The sequence below is a fragment of the Mustela nigripes genome, chromosome X (assembly GCF_022355385.1).
Source record: "Mustela nigripes isolate SB6536 chromosome X, MUSNIG.SB6536, whole genome shotgun sequence".
NCBI lineage: Eukaryota > Metazoa > Chordata > Mammalia > Carnivora > Mustelidae > Mustela > Mustela nigripes.
The window spans coordinates 122,660,452-122,682,474 of NC_081575.1; the positions used below are offsets into that span (position 1 = coordinate 122,660,452).

Sequence of the window (22,023 nt, forward strand, 5' to 3'; positions counted from 1 at the left end):
TTAACTGAAGAAGCCCAGAATAGCCTCGGGCTGTTCTCTGGAGAAAAGCAAAAAAAGAGGCACTTTTACCAGTCTCACTGCTAGTAACCGAAGATTTCTGGGTGTATGGAAAATATTGGAGCAATCCAGCCTGAAGAACTCTGTAAACCGACCTATCCTGGCGTCCTTCCAAAATGGCGGCCCAACCTTGAAGCAATACCCAGGAGTGTAGAGGAAATTGAATAAGACAGGACAGAGTGGGTGAAAAGAATGAGAAATTCCATATGAAACTAAGAAAGGCAATTCAGTAGGAGACTTTCAGAGAGGGAGCTCCCATTGTTTAAATACCATATACAAGAAGGCAAGAGAAAAAGTCTTCCAAGTTGGATTTGGCAACCATGTCCTCTGCATGAAACCATCTCCTTCATAATGTTAGGGAAGCTAGTTTTACATAAAGTGAGTAGCACAGAAGAAAAAAAGAAGAGTCAAATCACCTATAAGTTTATCATAAGAAAAAAAAAAAAAAAAACAACTGGACCTGATTCATCTTAACACAAGCTAAGCAAGATATTGTCAACCTCATGGGATGTAAAACATTATGCGACAACGTAAAACAAGCTCAACAACGGGCTTCTCAAGCTTGACTAAGAATTGGACGTAAGCACTGGACATCATTCACCTAGGAATTATATGCTCTGCTTCCTCTTAAACTATAGACTATGTGTCCATAAATCACGGCCGGCCTGACCACCTTTGAATATATAACTGCATGGCCCACCCATTCCAGTATTGTATTGTATTGTATTGAATCCAAAAGAACCGAAAAGTGTTGAGTCAAAAACGTGTACTGGCAGCGACACAGCAGAACTATTCATAAGAGCCTAAAGCCAGAAACAACCCAACGGTTGGTTAATCAAGAGATGAATAAACAAAACATATTACAACCATATAATCCTTAGGTGTGTGATAACCGTTGGAAACCTTTTGGCAGGTCCTCGTCTTGATACCCCCAATTAGTGCAGATGCATCCTGTTAATTAGTTCCTTCCAAAACAGCTTGCCATTCTTGCCCTGGGAGGGAAAGTCCTGCCTACTCCCGATCATGGAACAGTCAGGATAAACCATCAGGGTGAGATGAATGGACAGAGGCATCTCCAGGGATGGCTTGGGCCAACGAGGGTAACAGTGGTTTCCATGCAGACATCTGCAGTTGTGAATACAAGGACCAGTGTGTGTGTGTGTGTGTGTGTGTGTGTGTGTGTGCGCGTGTGCACGTTTGGGGGGCAATTTTTTAAAAAAATCGACTAGCCACATTTTCATTTCCTTGAATCCTGATGTGCCCACAGACCATAAAACAAGCATGTCCATCTACGCACCTGATCGGATGGGGTATCTTCCCGTGAGGAAGGCAGCCCGGCTTGGGGTGCACATGGGGGCTGCAGAGATGTGTTGATTCAGCTTCACACCTTCCCGGGCTAGGCGGTCAATGTTTGGTGTCCTGGAAAGAGACAGAAAGGGGATTGCAGAGTGGAGGAGGAGGAAGAAAGAGACAGACAAAGGCAGAAACCAACATGGCTGTTGATGATGATTCCCAGAGCTCGGAACAGCCGAATAAGTCACCGCACGCAGAGCCCTATTTCCTTTTTCTCCTCACATCATGGAAAAAAATACAGCTGAGGTTTTAGACTGTGGCTGTCTCTTGGAAGGTTGATATAATTTGCTGCTGCGATATGGTGTCTAATGAATATATGGCCCTGGCTTCTAAAATATATATTAAAAAAACTTAGTGCCTGTGGACTGATTCATTAAGGCGAATGACTTACGGACTTTAGTTATGCCTACCTACTTACAGACACAAGGAAAAGTTCGATGCACGTGTTCCGTAGAGAGATGTCCTAGACCAAGTTCGCAACCCCTGCCTTGTCATTCCCTGTAAAGACGCCTGGAGGTTGGAGACCATCAGATAGATTTCTACAGCACAATCCCTTGCCTGGATGCAAATAAAGACCTAGCTTTCGTCGTGACAGAAGTGATCGAACAAAATGGAATTGTTCAAGTACAGGGTTCACACGTCAAGTGTGACGGTGACACACGTCAATGGCCTCTGCCACCTACCACAGAGCTCTGACTCTGTTGGCCCTATGGTTTTTGATTCTTTCGGAGGACCCACTCTTAAAATGGAAGGATATCACCTTAAAAGGCTTCAAAAATTAGGAAGCACAAAATGACCAGTTCCACCAAGTAAAAGTATGCATAAAAATCATCACTTATTGGGGTCACCTGGGGGGCTTGGTTGAGCAGGAGACTCTTGGTTTTGGCTCAGGTCATGATCTCATGGGCATGGGATCAAGCTCTCGTTGGACTCCATGCTCAGTGGAAAGTCTGCTTGAGATTCTCTCTTTGTCCCCGCACCCCCCCTTTCTAAAATAAATAAATCTTTTTTAAAAACCGTCACTTGTGTCATAATACTGCATATCACAGAGGGCTCGCTATGTGTCAGGTATTGACTCCAAATGCTCTGCACGTATGAACTCCCACCTGTATACTACCCACCTGTGCGCTCAACCGACAGGAAAGAAAACCAAGACACAGAGGTTAAGTAACTCCCTCGAGATTTCACCAGCGATAAATGCAGACCCAAGATTCAACTCCAATCAGGCCTGATTTTAGCATGATTTGCTCCTTGTAAAGACAATTTCCCACCCATGAGTTTGGTTTTCCACACGATATCGTCATAAACGTTCATCAACCCCCCAAGCCCAGACAACAGATGAAATCACACAACTCAGTCTGAAACCTTACCTCATGGTGTCATTGCCAAAGCAGCCCAGGTCCCCAATCCCAAGGTCATCTATCATAATCAGGACTACATTAGGCTTATCGTCAGGCACCTCTTGGGACCAGCATGGATTTAAGAGTACACATATCCAAGACAGAGCAATGAAGAGCCTCCTGAAAAACAAGCATGGATTTTGTTCAATGATGTTGGGAGCTACGTCCCTTTGCAATGCGCCCTTCTCATGAAAACAACCAGGCACATCTCCCTGAGAAACAGGAGAGCCTCTCAAATTTCTCTCCCCAAGCACTGGCTGCTGCTATCGCATGGGGTCCATGAGGCTCAAAGTGATCTTCTCCTGGGTTCCCCACTCACATACACTAAATTCTTTTCTAGGAGGTGAAGTCTGAAATCGTTTACTCAGAGACAAAGCATTTCTTAGGCCAGAAGCAATGAGACTCCTGAGTTCATATCCTTGGAAGAAGGAGCCTGCTGACTTTCCTTCACACCCGATGAAGCTCACACGTGGGCAGCTGTAGAGGTTTGCTAAGGGGACATTTGGTTGGAGCAGCAAACACCAACAGCAGCAAATGGTAAACAAAACAAAGAAAAAGCAACCCCGGGGTAAAGGAGAAGGGAGAACTTTGGTGAAGAACTGAATTCTGGTCTCTGGAATCCAGAGACCCCCTTCAGGATGCTGGTCAGTCCCAACTCGAGTCCCATTCTCTCAAAGAAATAGGTAATTCCCTTCCTACTGGATCCCTACTCCATTGCCGGGTAATGAATATTGGACACTTGAACTATTAGCTGCTAACATTTCCATGTTGTCTTTATCCGTATTTCAAAACCCACCTCAAATATGTCCTCCGGAAAGAAGAGAAATGGTCCCTGACCTTCGTCTGCTCTCAGAACCCATTGTGAATGCTCAGAAAACAACGTTGGCCACATGAGTAGCAACTCTTTGCTTGTACCCAAACATATCCCCCCCCAAGACTATGAACTTCTCAAAGGCAAGACCCATATGCCCAGGACATTTCCCCGTTGTCAAATCATGATTATTACACGTGTGTTTTCATCTACCCAACATGGGTTGAACTGCCTTTCTCACATCCTATTTTGACCATATTTCACTTATTTTTATTTCTGTCATTAAAGTGTAGCGGGCATGCAGTGTTACACACTGGGCACAGCACAGGGATGGGCTGAGACTCTGTGTTATGCTGTGACCGCCACAAATGGACCTACCACGCATCACCATGCAATGCTACTAAATAACCTGCAGCATCTGAAAATAACACGACTATGTTGGAAATCTGCAGTTCATATTTGTATCAGTTGCCAATGTATCTCCTATTTTTATCATTGACTTAACCAAATCCAGAATGTCAGTGTGGATCTACAACCAACTATGGCTAGAAAACATGACGTTGAATCCCTGTTATGTATAAAGCTGAATTCCCAGGTGTCCCTAGAGTGTCCACTGCATTTGCAAAATAGCTCACTGTTTCTCTCACCCGAGTTTCATCGCACACCGCTGGGAGCCTTCCTTTTTCCCTTGGCCAGAGATAAAATGTGCTGGGAAAAAAAAAAAAAAAAAAAACACAGACTGGTATTATCTTCTTGTTCACGCCACTAGTCCCCATGGTAACAAGAGATGACAAAGCCAAATTTCCATTTCTGACATTTAAAACTGGTTTTTTCAGAATCTGCCAAGACACGAACCTCCCGTCATCAAAGTCTCTGCTGCTCTTACTTTGTTTTTAAGGAGCTCTTACTTTGCCCAGTCCTGGGTCCCCCTACCTCTCTCTGCCTCTTGAGTTAACTGGCTCTGTCCCTAAACCTACCTTAAAACACATCTGGATGACTACACAGTCTCGAGGAGCTGCTAAACCTGAAGGCTTATACTCAGAAGGTCTACATGGGATAAATCTGGGTCATCCAAAAAAAAAAAAAAGGTTGTTACTTGAATGGACCAGTACTTTGGTTTGGGATTAGCACAAATACTACAACACCATACAGTGATCTTAGGATAGTTCGTTATCATACATCAGGGTGGAGCTATGATGAGCTCATGATACTATAGCAAAATCCATTGCAATGAAAGAAAACATACACGCACTCATCTTTTGCCTACAAACCATCCCTCATGTTTGTACTTAAGATAATATTAGGACCATAACACAGACCCCCTCCTTCATCGATCTGTTTGTCAAAAGCAAGATGATAGAGACCACAGAGGAAGAGCTATTGGCTAAGGAAGGAGAAAGAAGAGAAGCTTATTCAGACAAACACTGGTTTGGAATCAACCTCTCAATGCCTACACTGACCCACTGGGTTCTAGAAAATAGGCAGCCAAAGGGGCTTCCAAAATCCCAAGTCTGCCCATGACAACAGAAACTAAACAAGAAGCAAGAGTCAAGAACATCCATCCTCATAAGGCTTCCTCAACTCACCTGTCTGCTGTGCTTTGGTCTACCTTTCTGTCCAAGACAAAACCAGAAGGCTGTCTTGAAGACCTCTTGCTTCTGCTCAAAAGCCACCTGGACTCATCAGCTAAATATCACCCTGCTGGTACCACCTCTCTCTGTGATGTGGAGGCTGGTCAACACTCTGCCCACCCAGATGGTTCAGGTTTGCGAGACAAAAATGTGGCAACCTGATTTGCCTCCCTGATTTGCATCTCCTTACACAAACCCATGGGGAAATGTCATAGTCAGCAAAGCCCTTGGCACCTTCCCTGTAGTTACGGAGTATTCCTATCTGTGACTGCCACCAAAATGATTCATCAAGCTGTTCTATGAAGGAACGCCGGGTTCCGATGACTTAAGGAACTCTAGCATTGCCCCAGGGTGATCTGTACACCCAACTAAAGGAGGGAACATACAACCTCTCCCCAACCCCCAGGATGATTTCTCCATTCTGCTCAATAAGACCAACTATGGGAAATCATGTAGGGGCTCATCGACATGGTATTTGTCAACACCATGCCCCAAACGGGTTGCCACTGTGAAGCACAGAGAGAGACAGCCACTCTCCCACATGATGAAAGAATCTGGGTGTAGAAGAACCAAGGAATTGTCATCCTACAGACAAAGAAAAGCTCCTGAATGCTCAGTTACACGAACCAGAGAAGTTTGCTTAGGGATTAGCTGCATAGATTCTCATAATAAAGCCCTCTTCCTCCAAAACATAGTTTTTGTGTTTTTTTTTTTTTTTAAATGGAATGTCTTATTCCAGGTTCCATCAACTCTAGATACCAGATCCTGGACCATCAGACCCAACATACAGAGGATCCCCAGGTCATTTTTGTTTCCATGGGAATTGTATAAAAATAACCAAAAAAAAAAAAAAGAAAGAAAAGAAAAGAAAAGTTCTGAGCCCATTCTCCCAAATGAGCACCACGAAGGGTCTACCAAGTTTTCATCCTGAACAATAAAATATAAGGCATAAAAGTGTTTCCAAATCCAGATTCTTATGTCAGCTCCATCATTAACTGGTTCCATATCTCATTGGTGTGTCCATTCAATGGTTCTTCTCCTTCCAGATTCTGGGGCCCTCATTATGCACCCCATCTTTCTTTGTGTTATGGGGTGAATTTCTTGGGAGTTGCTCAGGGCCCTTAGTTATCATACCATGAAAGGTTTTTCACTCACGTACACTTGCCTTCCTGCTAGTAATTTGTTTCCCTATGATCTGCACACGTTGATATGTTTGGTACTTGCTGACTGCACTTTATGTTAATAAGTGCAACTAAGTGCAACTGTCTGTGAGGTTTCAGGTCGTGATTAATGCTATTTACTCAGTCATCGTTAGTAATGCAACACCGCTATCTTAAGCAGCCATCTTTAAGTCCAAAAACAAAACCATTGGAAGATGAGATTCAAGATGTTGGCCAGACTGGGGGCATGTTTTCTGAGTTGTATTCATCAGAAATGATCCCGTTAGTGACAATGACTGGAAATCAAGCCTGTCCTCAGATTGAGGGCTTGTGGGAATAAGTTGGAAAACCTTGATTTTACCTAAATAAGTATGATTTGGTGCTTGGCTACTCTCCTTGAAAGACATGCATGTATCTTAAGATATAAACCCTAATGGACACTTGAACAGGACTTTGAGTACATGTAAACATGCATGGTCATGTTGGGTTTGGTGTCCTGGTGAAGATGCACATCTTCCAAGAGAAACTGATAGGATGTCTCCCTTGTCATCATTGGCATTTTTTTTTTGAGAGGGTAGATTGTGCTTATGGAACAGCGTGTTGCCTCCAATAGGAGGTAGAGTTAGATGATAAACAGTCTTCTGCTTACCACAGATGGTGGAGACCTTTGCTAAACTCCTTAGACTCCCAAGTTTGCTTTCTTAATGGGTGAAGTCACGGTCATGCTTTCACATGTACATACGCACTGTTACAAGGTAACCATCTCAATGACTCTCCCTGACCATGTCCATGGATAATTTCAGGTGCCCCCCAAAAAGGGGGTCATCATCTTCATCTTTCAAAATGACCAGATGCTGAGGACTGCACAGACCCTACCAAGTGACATGGAATCAGGTTCTCCTGCCCTCCCTAGAGGTGAAAGCTGGGTTAGCCAGATAAGAACAAATTCCATCCTGCCCTTCTGACATAAAAACATTGCTTTCTAGGGGTGCCTGGGTGGCTCAGTGGGTTAGGCCTCTGCCTTCGGCTCAGGTCATGATCTTGGGGTCCTGGGATTGAGTCCCGCATCAGGCTCTCTGCTCAGCGGGGAGCCTGCTTCCCTCTCTCTCTCTCTCTCTGCCTACTTGTGATCTTTCTCTGTCAAATAAATAAATAGAATCTTTAAAAAAAAAAAAGCATTGCTTTCTAATAACCCAGTTTCAGGGAAGATGTAACAGATGCATCATTTTTGCAATGAGGAACATGTTGAGAATATTCCTTGTGCAAAAATGGCCAGGGGCACTTGGGTGGCTCAGGTGGTTAAGCATCTGCCTTCAGCTTGGGTCATCATCTCAGGGTCCTAGGATGGAGCCTTGAAAGGAAGGAAGGAAGGAAGGAAGGAAGAGAGAGAGGAAGGAAATGGCCAGACTCCCACCAGATGCTGCTAACTCTTCCGCCTACAAGCAAAATTGTGTTTGTTCAATGAAGTGTTTTTTAACTTTATAATTTTTTTAACTTTATAATTTACTTTTTTATAATTTTAAACTTTATATTTTTAAGAATTCTGTTATATTAGCCCCCATACAGTACATCATTAGTTTTGGATGTTAAGTGTTCCATGATTCATTGTTTGCATATAACACCTAGTGCTCCATGCAATACATGCCCTCCTTAATACCCACCACCAGGTTCACCCATTCCCCCTCCCAAAATCCTCAGTTTGATTCCCAAAGTCCATGGTCTTCCATGGTTTGTCTCCCACTCTGGTTTCTGCCCCCTTTAATTTTCCCCTTCCTTCTCCTAATGTCCTCCATGCTATTCCTTATGCTCCACAAATAAGTGAAACCATATGATAATTGTCTTTCTCTGCTTGACTTGTTTCACTCAGCATAATCTCCTCCAGTCCCATTCATGTTGATGCAAATGTTGGGTATTTGTCCTTTCTGATGGCTGAGTAATATTCCATTGTATCTATAGACCACATCTTCTTTATTCATTCACCTTTTGAGGGGCATCTTGTCTCCTTCTCCTATGAACACTGGGGTGCATGTGCCCCATCTTTTCACTACCTCCGTGTCTTTGGAGTAAATACCCAGTAGTGCAATTGCAGGGTTATAGGGAAGCTCTATTTTTAATTTCTTAAGGAATCTCCACACTGTTTTCCAAAGTGACTGCACCAACTTGCATTCCCACCAACAGTGGAAGAGGGTTCCCCTTTCTCCACATCCTCTCCAACACACGTTGTTTCCTGTCTTATTAATTTTGGCCATTCTAACTGGTGTAAGGTTGTATCTCAATGTGTGTGTGTGTGTGTGTGTGTGTGTGTGTGTGTGTGTTTAATATTTTATTTATTTATTTGTCAGAGAGAGTGAGCACAGGAAGACAGAGTGGCAGGCAGAGACAGAGGGAGAAGCAGGCTCCCTGCCAAGCAAGGAGCCCAATGTGGGACTCGATGCCAGGATGCTGGGATTGTGACCTGAGCCAAAGTCAGCTGCTTAACCAACTGAGCCACCCAGGCATCCCTTCAATGTGGTTTTGATTTGAATCTCCCTGAGGGCTAAGGATAATGAACATTTTTTCATGTGTCTGATAGCCATTTGTATGTCTTCTTTGGAGAAGTGCCTGTTCATGTCTTCTGCCCATTTTTTGACTTGATTTTTTTTTTATGTGGAGTTTGAGGAGTTCTTTATAGATCTTGAATGCCAGCCCTTCCTCTGTAGCATTATTTGCAAATATCTTCTCCATTCTGCTGCCTGATTTAAAGCTATATTACAAAGCTATGATCACCAAGACAGTACGGTACTGCCACAAAAACTGACCCATAGATCAATGCAACAGAATGAGAACCCAGAAATGGACCCTCAACTCTATGGTCAACTAATGTTTACAAAACAGGAAAAAATATACAATGAAGAAAAGACAGTGTCTTCAATAAATAGTTCTGAGAAAACTGATCAGCTATGAGTAGAAGAATGAAACTCGACCACTGTCTTACACCACACACAAAGGTAAACTTAAAATGGATGAAAGACCTCAGTGTGAGGCAGGAATCCATCAAAATCCTAGAGGAGAACATAGGCAGCAACCTCTTCACCATTGGCCACAGCAACTTCTTTCAAAACTCATCTCCAAAGGCAAGCAAAAAATGAACTTTTGGGACTTCACCAAGATAAAGAGCTTCTGCACAGCAATAGAAACAGTCAACAAATGAGACAACCCACAGAATGGGAGATGTTCAATGATGTTTTAGCAATGCCAGGGAAGAATTTGATATCTGCTGTAGACATCAGATTACAAGGCTAAGTCAGAATGCCTTGTTCATCAAGAGAGAGCTTTCAATTCCTGGATAGGAGAGAAATGTGAAAATAACCAAGTAGAATAAAAGATCACTGAGGAACCCCTGAACACATCCTCAGTTGAAACAAGGATGCCAATGAGAACATGGAAAGAATTCTACCTGGGATACTCAGGGGGGCATCTTTTTTAAAAATATTTTTAAAAAAATTTTTATAAACATACAGTGTATTATTAGTTCCAGGGGTACAGGTCCGTGAATCGTCAGGTTTACACACTTCACAGCACTCACGATAGCACATACCCTCCCCAATGTCCATAACCCCACCACCCTCTCCTTACCCCCCTCCCCCCAGCAACCCTCAGTTTGTTTTGTGAGATTAAGAGTCACTTATGGTTTGTCTCCCTCCGATCCCATCTTGTTTCATTTATTCTTTGCCTAACTCCCAAACCCCCCATGTTGCATCTCCACTTCCTCATATTAGGGAGATCATATGATAGTTGTCTTTCTCCACTTAACTTATTTCGCTAAGCATGATACGCTCTAGTTCCATCCATGTCGTCGCAAATGGCAAGATTTCATTTCTTTTGATGGCTGCGTAGTATTCCATTGTGTATATATACCACATCTTCTTGATCCATTCATCTGTGGATGGACATCTAGGTTCTTTCCATAGTTTGGCTATTGTGGACATTGCTGTGATAAACATTCAGGTGCACATGCCCCTTCAGATCACTACGTTTGTATCTTTAGGGTAAATACCCAGTAGTGCAATTGCTGGGTCATGGGGTAGCTCTATTTTCAACATTTTGAGGAACATCCATGCTGTTTTCCAGAGTGGTTGCACCAGCTTGCATTCTCACCAACAGTGTAGAAGGGTTCCCCTTTCTCCACATCCTCGCCAGCATCTGTCATTTCCTGACTTGTTAATTTTAGCCATTCTGACTGGTGTGAGGTGGTATCTCACTGTGGATTTGATTTGTATTTCCCTGATGCCGAGTGATGTGGAGCACGTTTTCATGTGTCTGTTGGCCATCTGGATGTCTTCTTTGCAGAAAAGTCTGTTCATATCCTCCAAGGGGCGTCTTGGAAAAGGTAACTCTTGGACTGAAGTCCTGACAAGGTGCATCTAAGGTAGGTCGGAAAATGCAGGTTTTCCAGGTGAAGTTCTTGCAACATAGGAGGAAGTAAATCATGAAATGCTGCGGACATGACTTTGTCACCTGAAGCTTGGATTCTAGCTGACAAGGAAGGAGAGCTGCTCCATGATTTATAGCTGACTGGTGAGTTTGCAACAATTACATTATAAAAAAGGAAAATATTGACTGCAAAGACAATGTGATGATTTAGATCGCATAGTTCCTTCAAGGCTATCCTGTAGGATGGCATTGCCTGTATCATGGTTCTGGACAAGTGCATTTGATTCCTCCCCAAAGGCACAAGAGGTGAGCAGGCTGAACCCCACAAGTCTGCGTCCTGGCTCCCACACACAACTGCCTGGGCAAGAAGTCTAGTACCTCAAAATATTGCCCCACATGATGTCGCCGCAGCCACCATCCTGGCTTTCAGAACCGGATCGGGTGGAGAACGCCATGCCTGTCTTTGGAGACCACACAAAGGCATGTCTCCTGCAGCCACTGCCCAGCACATCAGCCCCGTCCATGCAGGCTTACCAGGGCCACTGTAGAGATGGTTCTCTAGCACACAGGCTGAATTCCACTGTTGTGGGGTTTCAAGATGTAGCAGATAAATGCCCCCAGCTCACTTTGACTTTCAGCAACACGTCCCGTATTCATTTTAGCACAAATATGTCCCAAATACTGCATGGGGATCTGATGCCGGGGAAAAGCATTTGTTGCTTATCCAGAATCCAAATCCAACGGGGGCCTTTAGTGTCATGCCAGGCCCAGCCCACAGCCTGTGAGCTACGGCAGAGATAACAGAGCAGTTGGCAGCATTTACGACACTGATTAACATGACACATGACTTCGCCAGGTGGAAGTAGACAAAGTCACATTGCCAGGGATGGCCTAGACCACTCGGTACAATTCATAACTATCAACCATTAAAAAAAAAAAAAAAAAAGAACCTCACCAAACTGATGATAGAATGTTTCATTCTTCTTTACAGAGGGATAATTTATGTGTGTTTGTAAGGGTGTATGTATGTGTGTGTCCATGTGTGTGCATATGCGTCTTTGCATGGATGTGTGTAGATGTGTGCCTCTGTGTCTCTCTGTGTGCACACATGTGCTATCTCTGTGTATGCTTCTGCGTGTGTCTTTATATGGGTATGTATTTGTGCCTGTGTGTTGTGTGTCTGTGTACACATGTGTTAGTCTCTCCGTGTGTTCACATGCATGCCATGTTTCTGTGATCCTCTCTCTGTGTATACATGTGTGTGTGCACTCCTGTGAATGGCCAACATGAGCCAGCTAATGAGACCAATAGCCAAGACAAATGCATGAAAATCTAGGCAGGAATGTGGCTTTGACCCAAATCTCCACTAATATTAAAATTCAATATTGGAGGCTCTGCCCAATGAACAAAATAAGCACAAGAAAGAAAGAACGGGTTCTTGCTATCATTTAAAAAAGAAATGTTCAGCTCAGAAAACCAACAGTCAACAGAAAGTCTGATAAAACTAACTAACCAAAAGCCTTAGGAATGTACAACAAAGGGATGGGTTGCGGTGTCATAACCAACTACATGGCATGAAGCACAGGTCGTGATGGTCCCCAGGGCCAGGGGACAAAGATGGACAAAGCAAGGGTACAGGGCTTCCTGGGATGTTGGATCATCATGGCAAAGAGGAAACTAAAGCATCATTGGTACCAAAGAACATGGGTGCCATAGTCACGGGTTGGGATGTTGAGTTCCCATTAGCTCGTGTGCCACTCACCCACAGGACGCGTCTACGTTGGGGCAGGGGAGGGACCACATGCTCAGACAATATCTGAGCCACTCTGGGGAACAGCCCAGAGTCCCCACTTTCCAAGAACCCAACCCTGGTCAGCACCTCCTTCAAGATGGACCCCATCTGCTCCACCATACCCCAAAGTCAAGGAAACCTTTCCCCTTGCCTTGTGCTACATGATCGCACAGGAAAAGCAGTGCCCAAAGTTCAGATACAAGGAAAATACCTCGACCCTGGGAAAGACTCTATAATCCAACACACAGACCAAAGACGTTCTTCTAAAAATTCAGAATACACCACAAGACGGAATTTCTCCATAAAACAGAGAAGCCATGCTAAAACCACTGATGTATGTCATCAGTGGAACTTTGTCACCTGCAAAGGGAAGCACCACAAAGAAGCAGGAATGATACTTCATAATGAGAAATCATCACTGAATTAAAACCAGCAACAGTCTTAATACCATAGAGAAAACCCACAAAACGTGGGATGGAAATCTATGACAAGTCAACGAGAAAGAGAGAAGCGTGTGGAAGATAAACGTTTAAAGATGCACAAGTTCTATGATGAAAACAATTCCAGAAAGACAAGAAGATACACACAAGACAATCCAGAAAAATCTACAAGACTCTCTTCATGAGTCCAAACAACAGAGTAAAACTCCGATTGCTTCAGAATCCAACAGAACGGTAAGAATGGGCACATCCTGGTAATTTGTTGGTTTTCTTGTTTTCAGCTTCAAGTGCAAAGAATAAACCCAGGGTTATAGAGATCGGGAAAGAAAAACAAAGCAAGTATATATTTAATTAAAATGTAGTCTGTCTACAAAAATAAAATAGAGTTTGTCTCTATTTGGGAGAAGTAGACACAGAATTTTGGAAGCTTACAGATGTAGGGATGGACCGTGCGCAAGTTTCCTGGAGCTTCTGCTACAAATGCCCACAATCTTGGTGGCTTAAAACAACAGCCCTGGCCCAGCTCTGGAGAACAGAGTTCCAGATCCCAGTGGGTCAGGGCCACTGAGATCCAGGTGGGGCAGGGCTGGTTCCTCCTGGAGGCTTCATGGGACAGGTTGTTCTATGTCTTCACCCCAGCTTCCAGAGGCTGCTGGCAGTCTTGGGTGTCCCTTGACTGGTCCTATCTTTGCCTTCATGTCTACATGGCTTTCTCTCCACATGTGTGTGTCCAAATCTCCGCCCCCCCCTTTTTATAGGGACACGAGGTCATGTCCCAACATGACTCCAGGATGACCTGACCTTAACACAGCTGATTACACTATGTCCAAATACAATGACATTCTGGGGAATTAGGGTTTCAGCATGTGGTTTAGGGGTGGGGGATCCCATTCGACCCACAACATGCCCTCAACCCTGGCCTGTTACCTACCCCCAACACAGACACACACACAAAATTCACCTAGCTCCTCTCCAAGGCTGTCCAGGGGCCGGCCCCCTTCTGGATCCCTGGGCTCTTCTCTACCATCATGTTACCACCAGAAGGTCCGTCCCTAACCACCCCTCCCTCATTGGCTTAATACACGGTTCCCTGCCTGGTGAACTCAATATCATGGAGGCTCTTCTCATGAACCATTGTGTTGCATTCAGACGTCAGGTGCATGAGAATAAGGACAGATTTTGCTGCACTCCCCCACCAGCTGCATTCCCAGTACCCCTAAAATCCTCCATATACAAACCCAGGTTCCCAGCTTGTCACTTCAAGACAGAACCACGAAGCTGGGTCCTAGTCTATGACCTCTCACCATGAGTCCACCAAGTCCCCTTTTGTACTTAAAAGAAGACCAGCAAAGACCCATTCAAGGGTTGCAGCTCATTTGAGCAAACAAGGATCTGTCTGCAGTGAGCGTCAGCAAACCTAATGTGGTCCAGAGCTCTGTATGGACAGGAGCTTGGGAAAGGCTTTCACAGGAAAGGTGCAGCATGGCTGTCTTTGGGTCAACTCTATGGCTTTTGGGAAAGCCAAGCTGGACTGCTGTTTGTGCTTGGTTCTTCTCCAAATTTGGTTTCCTCCGGTTCGAGTCCATTTGCTGGTTTTGGTTTGCTCTGTTTGCTGTCACGGTATCAGTCATCTCATTCCAGGGCACTTGTTGTTTAATTAGTTACTTGTAACTCATATACTCCTGCATATGGACCTTGTACCTACACTTCTACAATTGTACCTTGTAACTCATACACTTCATGTACAATTGTACCTTGTGGCGTCTTGACACCACCTCCATGGCCACATTTGACGTCATGATGAAGACCAGCGTCCACCTCTCAGTGGGTGCCCAGCAGCTTTATCACTGCCCAGACCTGTGTCCCCCAGGCGGAACGTGACCTGAAATACAAGGTGTGTGTTCTCTGAAAAGTAAGGATCGTTCATGGTCACAGTCACACAAGGGAGACCCCATGACTGTCATGCATCATTGCTTGACAAAACCCTCTGTGAGCAAGGCAGATGATAACATCTCACACCCAATACCATCTCCTTTGGGGATGAATATGACCACACACCATTAGACATGAAGGAGCGCATATTCAAGAACCTCTTCTTTTCTCTTAAAACGTGTTCATATTTTTACTGCAACACGTCACTGCTTCTTCAGAGCCTGAACCAGGGGCTTGTCCAAGGCCCCAAAGACACTCTGGCATGTCCAGATTCCTATGCAACCAAGGCCAATACCCCTTCCCGTAGCTCGAAACTATGGCTCCAAGGCACTGGGGATAGAGGCGCTGAGTCCAGAGGGGTCTCCAGAATTTTCTGTAGGAAGCCTCTGTCTGCAAACCATGGGGTGTGGGGGGAGCTTATATGTGCAGTTTCTGTTTTGGGAATGCAGGGACATTTCTTACAACAGGTGTCTATCGTGTCCATCCATATTGGTTAGATAACCTAATACACACGAGAGCCCTGCGTTGGGCTCTCTGCTCAACGGGGAGCCTGCTTCCCCCTCTCTGTCCACCTGCCTCTCTGCCTACTTGTGATCTCTCTCTCTGTCAAATAAATAAAAATCTTTTAGAAAATAAAATAATAAAACAAGAATATATATTATAGTAATATATAATAAATGTATAATGGAGTAATATATATATAATGAATATATATACTATAGTAATACTCTACAAAGATATATTACAGTAATATACAATAAATCTATATTGTAGTAATATATAATAAATAATAATCTAGTAATATGTATAATAAATATATATTCTAATAACATAATAAGTATATATTTTAGTAACTTATAATAAGTATATATTCTAGTAATATGTATACTATATATTCTAGTGATATATAAGCATATATTCTACTAATATATAACAAATAAATATATACATATATTTAAAAATATATTTTTAATGATCAGTAGGCAAAGTGAACTCCTGAAACAGGAACAGGAAGGAAAGAATCCAAAGGAAGCCCTCTCCGACATGTTGGTGAAGACATTTGCTAAGTTGCTAAGAGGAGAGTGATCTCCTATGTACATCTAGACATAGAACCTGCTGGAGAATGTGGGAGATTTTGAAAGTTGAACCTTTGTCTTCCATGGGGGCATTTTGGTGGGGAGCAGCAAGCCCGGTGGAAGGGAAGGCTTGGTTCTCCCAACACACCAGGAGTGAGAATTCTCATGAGGGTCCCTCAGGTTAAGGTAGTAAAGGGTTAGGACATAAGGAGTCCACACGGAATGTTCCAGGTGATGACAGAACACAGGGCATCTTGGAATCTTGAATGGAGCAGGAAAGGAACACTTTTGTCGGCCAGGCTTTCGTGGCTAGCAGAAATAGAAATGGTGGCCCCGCAGGATCTGGGAAGGTGGGACCCGTGAGGTGGGCAGTGCCTGCATCCTGCCCAGAAAGAGTCCCATGGATCAGGGGCCATTTTGGGGGATGGCCACCAGAAACCAAGGCAGGCAGGCCATCCAGTCTCTCTCTGCGGGCAGATAAGTCTCTGTCCCTAGACAGGCTCCTCCTTGTCTACCAGCACCTGTGTCCTTCGTTGCATAACCCAGGAAATGTTGTAGCCATGTCACTGGTGTGAGCGTGAGAGATGGAACGGGGCATGGGGCACAGCGGGGGCTCGGCTGCGCTTGTTCTATTGAATTTATGAATCTAATTTATTTTATTGACCTTATTTTACTGATTTATGCTAGGCCATTTATTTTATCTATTCAATTAAGTTGTGTATTTAATTTATTATCTATTTTGTTATTTATTCATTTTAATTCATTGTGATTTATTTTATAGATGTTACTTGTTTTATCTAATTAATTCATTTTATTTAATGGATTAATTTTACTTTAATTCCCTTATTTGATTTTACTTAGTTAATTGTCGTTTTATTTCATTTTATCTTTTATTTGTTGTATTCATTTTGTCTTTTATTTTGTTTCTTTTATTCAATTTAGTTTGTTTCATTTAATTAATTTACTTTATGTTTCCTATTTTTAAATTTAATTTATTTCATTAATGTCATCTTAAATTTAATCATCATTAAATTTAATTTATTTCATTTATGTCATCTTATTTTTTTTTATTTACTTTATGTTACTTTAGTAATTTATTTAATTTCTTCAATTTCTTTACTTGGGACACATGAGTGGCTCAGTCAGTTAAGCATCTGGTTCAGCTCAGGTGATGCTCTTCGACCAAGTCTCAAGTTCAGACCCCAGTGGAGCTCCCTCTAAGTGGGGTGTCTTGCTTCTCCCTCTCCCTCTGCCCTTCCTCTCTGCTTATCTTCCCTCTGTCAAATAAATTAATAAAGTGTTTAATTTGTTACTTAATTCATTTAATTTTATTGAAAGATGATTAACACACAGCATGATATTTTAAATATCTTTATGTATTTTCTCAAGAATTCCATCTTCCTTGCAGACAAATCCCTTGATTGCTACATTTTGATCATGGTGTTTATAGAGTTTACAAGCATGTTGTATGAAGACCTTGGAGTCTGGGATATTTCTTAGTTTCACCACTTATACCTGAGTGATCCGGGAAATTCAGCTAACTATAACATGAGGATAATAACCACTCCTACCCCACAGGGTTCCTGTAAAGAATGAAATAAATTTGCTTACAAAGCCCTCAGGACAAGCGACTCGTCTTTATATATGATATATATCTATAAAATATATGTACATATACATATTTATACTTACATAAGCCATATACATATATAACATTTACATACCATGTATAGATACCACATATATGTACATATCATGTATATTATATATACACATCACATATATATATACTCTATTTTTATACCACATACAGATATGATATAGATACTCTATGTACATATAGACACACTGTAGATATACTCTGTACATGTGTACATTCCACATGTAGATACAACATGTACACCCCATGTACCTATAGACACATGGTAGATACACTCTGTCCATGTATACTCTCCACATGTAGATACAACATGTACACCCCATATACCTATAAACACACAGTAGATATACTCCGTGCATGTGCACACTCCACATGTAGATACAACATATACACCCCATGTACCTATAGACACACAATAGATAAACTCTGTAGACTGGAGCCAGCGGGTGATCCGGGTCCCTTCTGTGAAAAGAAGGATGGACCCAGGAGGCCATTCAGGAGGTGGATGTCTGGTGTGTCCTGGCTGGCAAAACCATGAACTCAAGATCAGAGCCAAACCACACATCCTCCAAGCCCACATACCTGCCACCTGCTACATTAGGTCACTTGGCTTAGAGAAAATCTGAGTAAGCAGTCGGTCTCAGCCAAGATCCGTGTTCCGCCACCAACACCTATCTAGATGCCTTCTAAAATAGCATTCACAGGCGTTCCACTTTGTCTGGAAGAGCCCCTGACTTTTGTTCTTGGGGTGAGGAGGAGGCCACACTTTGTTGCCAATATCGCTGTCCCAATATTGTGATTAATTTGTGTTTTTTTTGCAGATTTTAAGTATGTATTTGGCAGAGAGAGAGAGAGATTGAGAACAAGTAGAGGGAGCGGCAGGAAGATGCAGAGGCAGAGTGGGAGAAGCAGACTCTCCATGAGGAGGAAGCCAACACGGGGCTCCACCCAAGACCCAAAATGTTGCTTAAAAGGACAAAAAGGGTGAAATGTATAAGTGACCCCTGTAAACCTAGGGGATGCTATCATTTTCCATAGATAATATATACTGATATTTTTAGATACAAAATATATAAAATAAATATTTCTATTTCATAGATAAATTTACATATATTTATATAAAAATACATGAAATTAGGGGGACCTGGGTGGCTTAGTGGATTAAGCTTCTGCCCTCAGCTCAGGTCATGATATCAGGGTCCTGGGATCGAGCCCCACATCGAGCTGTCTGCTCAGCGGGGAGCCTGCTTCCTCCTTCTCTCTCTGTCTGCCTCTCTGCCTACTTGTGATCTCTGTCTGTCAAATAAATAAATAAATAAATAAATCTTTAAAAAATAGATGGCATTAATGTTTATGTATTATATATATTAATTTTGCCAATAAGCAGAAATGATAGATATAGGCTTGTTCCATTGTTTTTGTTTTTTTTCTGTTTGTTTCTTTGTTTTGTATTTTAAGATTTTATTTATTTATTTGAGGGAGAGCATGAGCAGGGGGGGAAGCAGAGAGAGAAGGAGAAGCCAAGTCCCCATTGAGCAAGGAGCCCCATGTGGGACTCAATCCCAGGACCCCGGGATCATGACCTGAGCTGAAGGCAGACACTTCACTGACTGAACCTCCTGGGCACCCCCAAAATTCTTTTAAATATTATTGCCACTCCTTGTCTTTGGACTCCTAAATGTTCTCACTGTTTTTGTGTGTCTCAAATACTCAACCCTTGGTGTGTCTTACTTCGGAGATAATTATTCAGACCTGCACTTGTTTTTTCAGTCCACTTAATCTTTCTGGAGCCAGAACAGAAGGTCGATCCAGAGGCTTAGATCTGATAACTGACAGCTCCCATGTCCGGGGCCAAACTTCCCACTGGATTTTTGGTGGAGTCCTCTTTCCTAATTAAGTACAGGTGGTGAAAGGCATGATAAGACCATCCTTTATCAACATAAAAACCAACCCAAAAAAACCCTCCTCAAGGAGAAGATGCAGAGCTCTGTTGTGTCTCAGATGTTGTGCTTGTGTGCTAGGTAGTCCAAAAACCATGGGGGTGCTTTAAGGAAAAGACTCCATGTATGTCATCTAGTAGTCCGATAGCTAGAAAGGCTCATGGGCCCATTTCTCTGATGCTCAAAGTGTTGGAAGAATGTCCCGGGTGCTGTACCAGTAAAGACCTTAGCTGACACCTAGCTTTATGCTGTTGTTCCCTCCAAACCATAATCATTCCACAATCCTCAATAAAGCATCCTAGTAATCCTGAAGAAAATGTCCTAAAAAAAAAAAAAAAAAAAAAAAAAAAAAAAAAAAAAAACGGTCAGCTCTGAGATCGCGTCCTATGCCAATGGAGGTGAGTTTGGGATTGTTTGATTTCACTGAAACAGAAGCAGGCAATGCCTGACTGCCATGAGAGTTGAATTAAAAATCTTTTTGGAGACAGCTCAGTGCCCACCATTTTGGGTGAGTTTGTGCCCGAGCCATGGATGGCAGCTCCTGGTTTGCAATGGGTACCATCTGGAAACATCTGGGTCCCAAGGATCCAGAGGTCCCTCCGGATCTCCTTTGACTTGACTGCTGACAGAACTGGAGAGAAACCCACGTCATGCTTGGGGGCCGCAGCCTGCTAGTAGGGAAACAAAGGCTCTTGCACACTGACCTCCAGTGAGACACGGCCTCCCTCCCATCCGCCAAACAGACTACTCTGTCTGCCTCTTTGGAAATCTGCTGCCTGCTTCTCCTACTGTCATCTCCCCCCTCCCTGTTCCCATCTGCAACCCCTTAATCTCGTTCCTTTAGACCCATCAGATCCCAATATAGCTAACCTGCTGCTCTGAATAGTCATTCCATGACCCTCTGTAGAATGACAAATTTCCTCCTTCAACTCCATCCGTTTCTTTTGTTAAAAGGTTTTCTTAAAACGTTAAAAAAAAAAAGAAAGAGAAAGAAAGAAAAAGAAATAAAGAAAGAAAGAAAGAAAGAAAGAAAGAAAGAAAGAAAGAAACCACGAAGAAAAGTGATTCTGTACACCATCTCACTCTGGAATCAGTAATATTCACGCACAGATAGAGGAATTCACTGAATAAAAATCCAACTCGTTCTCGTTAGTGAATATGCCTGTATAAAATATCAGCTTTCGCTTGTACACATTGTCAGAACAGACAATATGTGGATATGCATTTTGATGCGTTCTAGACCACTAACAATTGTATTGATAACTGAGTTAAGCAGAAATGGTTTTTAACATCTACAATCACATGAAGCAAAAACAAAAACAAAAAAACAAACAAAGAAAAAACAAGCCCTCAAAAACCCTAATAATGTTCTTAAATTTTTAAAAAATTAAATAAAGTAAAACAAATGGAAAATTAAAAATAGAGCTTCCCTATGAACGTGCAATTGCACTCCTGGGTATTTACCCCAAAGATACAGATGTCGTGAACAGAAGGCCCATCTGTGCCCCAATGTTCATAACAGCAATGGCCACGGTCGCCAAACTGTGGAAAGAACCAAGATGCCCTTCAACGGACGAATGGATAAGGAAGATGTGGTCCATATACACTATGGAGTATTATGCCTCCATCAGAAAAGATGAATACCCAACTTTTGTAGCAACATGGACGGGACTGGAAGAGATGATGCTGAGTGACAAAAGTCAAGCAGAGAGAGTCAAGTATCATATGGTTTCACTTATTTGTGGAGCATAACAACTAGCATGGAGGACATGGGGAGATGGAGAGGAGAAGGGAGTTGGGGGAAATCGGAAGGGGAGGTGAACCATGAGAGACTGTGGACTCTGAGAAACAGTCTGAAGGTTTTGGAGGGGACAAGAGCAGGAGGTTGGGTGAGCCCGGTGGTGGGTATTAAGGAGGGCACAGATTGCTCACAAAAGATATCGAGTATTTCCCAAGGGTTGCATGAAAGATGCAAGAATGGTGTTGTTGTTGTTGTTGTTGTTGCTGTTGTTGTCTTTAATTTACCACCTGTAGCCATATCCATCTCAATTTTCTAAGAATGTATCTCTCCAACCCAAGATTGGTAAACTCACCATGGATGGTCCTAGTCACGTGCAAAGATCTTTCTAACCAGCAAGAAATAAAAGCTATTTATAAAGTAGATGGAAATCAGAGTTACAACAGAGCTCCTACTGTCTCAAAGAATTATACATATCAAATCAAGGAGCACGTGTCTACCCAGGAAGCTCCTCTACACCGTTCTGCACAACCCATTTCTCCCCTTCCTCCCCACACCCAGATTTTAACAGAAGAGTTTTTTCAAGGTGGGCAAACCAGTGATGCATATTTGGGCTTCTG

The 22,023-nt window shown here is 42.9% G+C and overlaps 1 protein-coding gene across 1 annotated transcript in view; it reads right to left on the reverse strand.

The window, feature by feature from the left end:
- Positions 1-11,349, reverse strand: part of ARSF (arylsulfatase F) — a 29,586-nt gene extending 18,237 nt beyond the window's left edge. The window contains exons 1-3 of the mRNA XM_059385312.1: positions 11,204-11,349; positions 2,781-2,930; positions 1,355-1,476 (exon numbers count right to left, since the gene is read on the reverse strand). Coding sequence (XP_059241295.1) covers positions 1,355-1,476; positions 2,781-2,930; positions 11,204-11,349 — 418 coding nt within the window. The remainder of the gene's footprint in view (positions 1-1,354; positions 1,477-2,780; positions 2,931-11,203) is intronic.
- Positions 11,350-22,023: the final 10,674 nt, after the last annotated feature.